This window comes from Catharus ustulatus, chromosome 3 (genome assembly GCF_009819885.2).
Source record: "Catharus ustulatus isolate bCatUst1 chromosome 3, bCatUst1.pri.v2, whole genome shotgun sequence".
Lineage (NCBI taxonomy): Eukaryota > Metazoa > Chordata > Aves > Passeriformes > Turdidae > Catharus > Catharus ustulatus.
In genome coordinates this window covers 27,848,242-27,853,123 of record NC_046223.1, presented here as the reverse complement: position 1 = coordinate 27,853,123, position 4,882 = coordinate 27,848,242, and the positions used below count along the sequence as shown (strand labels likewise).

At 34.9% G+C, this 4,882-nt stretch overlaps 1 protein-coding gene across 1 annotated transcript in view; it reads right to left on the bottom strand.

The window, feature by feature from the left end:
- Positions 1 to 1,619: 1,619 nt before the first annotated feature.
- Positions 1,620 to 4,882, bottom strand: part of CAMKMT (calmodulin-lysine N-methyltransferase) — a 213,208-nt gene continuing 209,945 nt past the window's right edge. Inside the window, exon 11 of the mRNA XM_033053698.1 lies at positions 1,620 to 3,640. Coding sequence (XP_032909589.1) covers positions 3,563 to 3,640 — 78 coding nt within the window. The 3' untranslated portion in view covers positions 1,620 to 3,562. The remainder of the gene's footprint in view (positions 3,641 to 4,882) is intronic.

The following is a 4,882-nucleotide window of genomic DNA, read 5'->3' as shown; positions in this document are numbered from 1 at the left end:
AACAACATGGGATGATCAGGCTATGCACAAAACATTATAGACCAGTGGATGCTGTCTCAGCACTTTATACCAGTTTCTTAAAACATTTCAAAAGAGTTAAAGGAATTTACAGTATGACATCACTGTTAAAAATCTCTGCCTTAAAAAAGAAGAAAGCCATCAATTGGAAAAAAAAATTAAAATCCAGGCTAACCACATGTCTATAATTTGTCCTGTGAAAAAACAAGGACTTGGTTATTCCTCTCTCGCATTATAGAGAGTGGGTAATAAAACACTGTGCTGTTTGACTTGCATGTGTTGCTGCCTTTTTCCTCTTCCCCCACCATATCAGCTGTGCCACCTGCCATATCAAGAGGAGGATCAAAAGCTCCACCCACTGCATCCTCTTTTGTTCAGGGAACAGCGAAGGAGAGTTGTAATGGAGATGTAACACTTGATAGACGGTACACAGCCAGGCTCAAGATATAAAGATGCTTTTTGTGGGGGGGAACAATTTTAATCCAGCTTTCCTCCTTGTGTAAACATGTAGCCATTAAAGCCACAGGCAAAACATGAATGACTTGTCTAATAAGGATTCTGAAGCTGGACTGGTACCTGGGATAGCAAGTTCTCCGAAGGCATCTCACATTCTTAAGACTTTTTTTGCAAATCAAATCTATTTCCTAAATGGAAAGATTTTCCCCAATGTTCCAGAATGCTATAAATTGGGACTAGTTAGCAATTTTTAAGCAAGGCTTTGCCATATCTCACAGCAGGAAATGGAATACTTTCTTCTTGATCTTTCATATGCTGAAGATTACACAACTGTCAGTGGCACCAGGTTCATGAGAGCTGTGCCCAAGGAATGGATTTCCACAAGAATATCATTCCTCTCTGCCATTTTGCTCTGAGACAGAAGGAAGACACAACATTGCTGTAAGAATTACCAAAATATGTGAAGGAAAACTTGTATCAGCCTAACATTTCCATTCTTGGTGAAGCCAGCATAGCTCTTGCACAGTATTATTCAACTTCAAATGCTTTGCAAACACAAAGTAATTAAGCTCAATATTCTGTTACAGAACACTGTAAATTATATAATTAAAAATATACCAAGTATCAGAGACTAGGCATGATTTGACAAACTGTCTAACATTTTCTTAGCAAAGATATTTGATGTATTAATAAACACTGTACTTTTATTAAAATTTAAGTGCTCAGAAACAATTCAAATACCTACTAATGCAAGGGACTCACAGATGTATCTAAAAAAGAACACTCTTAGTGCTTCATGTAAATCCTGTATCTGTGACTTTTCAATACCCATGTGAAAACAAAAAATCAAAAAGAGAACTTGTTTATGTACTTCTAAAATGTGTACATGGACCAAACCTGCAAGCACTTATGTAGATGAGTAACTTTACTGCCTGTGGAGCTCCAATATGAGTTTGCAGGATGAAGCCCAAATGCATCTTTGGTAAACAAGCCATCAATTACACACTTTAGGGACAGCAGCACCTGTGCAAAGCCTTCAACTCAAACGACAGACACTAAAGACATAAAAAGCAATTATCAGCTACTAATTTGAGTAAAACTGTTTTCTTCTTAGAGCTAAAACCACAATTTTCAAATGACATTGCTTCTATTTTTTGCAACTAACGATCTTTATTAGATTATTGTACAGCAGACATTCAGGTCCTCTCAAAAATAAAAGGTTCGCAAATTTTAATATTGCACTATTTTCCACACTGCTTTGCTGATTATGAAGATTTCCTTGTACATGCTTTTAGAGAAACAAAGGCACTGCTGTGTGGGACAAACAAAACAAAACTAATTACACTAAAGCCATTTTCACAGCAATTTCAAATTATTCCTAAATGCTTTTGATTTCTTACTACATAAGTATTTTCCAACAGGAGTTTGAATATGAAACTCATACCAGCTATACTACTCAGTTCTAGGATAAATGGTTGGTTTGCATTGCCCCTGGTCTTTATCTAACACCGAGAATAGGCTGCTTTTTATCAAAAGAGGAATAAATTGCTGTTATTGTGATGTTAGCCCATCACTTGGCATTGCAATTCAAGTTTTTGTGCGAAAGAAATGTATGATCTAACTGCGACTTGACCTATGCCTTCTGAGATCCATCTAGGTGCTCTAATGGAGCATAAAAAGTACTGAATACAAGGATGTGCAAACTGGTAGTGAAGAAATTTATTTGGGAGAAGCAGGAAGAGCAAGGGACTTTCAGAAGCTTGTGGTTTACATGCTGGCCAATTTGTTGAATATGGAAGAACGCTAACGGTCAAATTGCAGTTCTTTTAATTAATGTATTTCAGCAGGATTCTCTACACTTGCTTGCAGCTAGTACCTTCCTCTCTCAGTCATGGTCTCTGCCTCTCTCTCTTTTTTCAACATTTTAAAAGTGTTGTGGTTTAAAGACTACTACTGAGAAGTCATTGAAACAGTCTGTTAAACTGTTAAGAAATCAGATACTGCTGCTGTTTCTTTGTAGGATTTTTGTCTTTTCCAGTACAAGAAAAATCACATTAAGTGCATATCAAATATATGGGCCACAATATATCACAATATAAACTAATGCAAGGGACATAGTTTGATTACATCATAAAATCCTTTAGTTCTTACAGTGTTTCTTGGAATTTATAAAAAAAGCATGTGTTTTTTTGAAAGCAATTTCTAGGATAGTAGCATTTAGATTTTAGTCCTGATAAAGACTCACTTTCCATTCATAGTCAGAACCTAAATGTGCTCTTCTTGTACCTAAACAGATAATAAGCACTCAGCACACTCCCCCTTCTTGACACAACACACTGAGACTAATCACACATAATTGGAGAGGAGGAGCAGAGGGGCTGGGCAGGCTATTGTGTCCAAAGGACAAATGGTCAGTTTATGAGGCTTTTGTCTGATGCATAATTTCTTATACATCTACAGAAGGAAAAGTCCTGCTGGAAAAAAAACATACATACACACATATAGAAAAGGAGCCTTCAACACTAAAGCAAATGAGGACATTTCAATCATAGATAGAAAAATCAACAGCGGAATTTAAAAAAAAAAAAGGCAGAAGAATACAAGCATTCAGTAGGTGCACTTTTAGAAGATCTTCAGACAACTATTTCCTTACTAATTAAGTGTTAATACAGTCACTTCTTTATAACCAGTTATCTAAGCCCACAAAGTATATTATCCATATATTTTCAAATGCATCTCAAAATATCATTTAAAGAGATCAACAAAGTACATGCAAGCTTAAAGGCACAAGAGAGAAGGAAGTCAGCTTTACACCTTTGTTAATGCATACATGTGAAGTCTGATCAGTTTAAGGCTGGAATATAATTGGAAAAATAACTTCTAAAATGATACAAAAAGAAGATTTCCCAATGTTTACACTCTGCAAAACAAGCCACAATATCTTCCTCAGCATTTAGATTAGAAATAGTTCTCCAATGATGATTTAGGGACATAAATGGGGGAACATGAACATTCCACATTCCCTGACCATCCACATACATGGATTAATTTTCAGCAGTCCATCTTAAAAAAAAAAAGGTGTAATCTTCTATCTCTGTTTGGTTAAAATGAGAAGAAAAGGGTAATGGAGGTTTTCCTCATATGTATCTTTTTCTTCATTTTTCAACTGCAAATAAAAAATGGATAAAGTGAGCAAACTGTATGAAAGCATTTTTAAATTACTGACAGTACTTGTTTAAGTAAATTTTCTGGTATACATGATACTACAAAAGATTAAACATTTAATAAGTCCAAAATATCTTAAGGTCAAATACTACCACAGGTATAGAACTGTAGGTCAAGTATTATCAGGAGTTGGTCAGAGTGTGCAGACAAACTAATTTATTCAATAAATACTTGAACACTGCTTATAAAAAATGTGAGGCCCCATATTGCTGCACTAAATAAATTATAGTCAAGTGAGATTTAAGGCCTGGATTTAATCCACTCTGCAAGGAACTTCAGAACAAAGGCTAAAAGTTTATCCCTAATCAGCCTAACTATTGCTGTATATTCAGTATTTCAGATCAACAACTGTTTCAGACATCTGAAATACCATAATCTTACCTGAAGGTTTACGTAAGTGCAAATCTGTAATGCAGTTATTGATGGGCTTATATATTAATTCTGTTTAATTTTGAAAATTCTTTTTGTAAGAGGGAATTATAACCTGATAATTAGAGTGGTTCAATTCCAACTGCTAGGGACAACATTACGTGCGCTCTTCTGATCTACACCAAAGTATTACATATTTCTAAAAAAATAATGAATTTTATTTTCTTAGGTATTCTGGTTAAATGGATTTTTAAATCCATATATATATTTAACTGAAGTATGTGGAAACTACTCATACATATTATATTTTGCACTCACATCACATAAAAATATTTGCATATATTTAATACAAGCCTAAGGAAGAAATGAAGATACAAAAAAGTGCCTTTAGCTATGCCTGACACAGATGGCACCCCCAAATACTACATGTAAATCCAGAACTCTTTTTATATCATATTGTTTTGCCTCTATTTCCCTTGCCAAGCATTAAGGATTTTAGTTGGTCCATGTCACAACACTGCTTGTGCTATTTAAACAAAGGTCTTTTCCATATCATATTCTTCAGCTGTGAAGTGCCTCTGTGTAAGCTACTGTCTATGAGCAATTAACACACTTTTCCTTTTTCATAGTGGAACATAAAGCTGATCTATTCTTTAAATTCTAATCCACTTTACTAAGAAGTGTTTGTGTATAATTACTAAAGTAATGACAATCTGCTTCCCAAGATCTCTAACTTTACCACAGGTGGTTCACTTTGTTTGCACAGGATTATCAACCAGTTTCATTCTATCCTGGCAGTTGCTGCTTGGAAAAA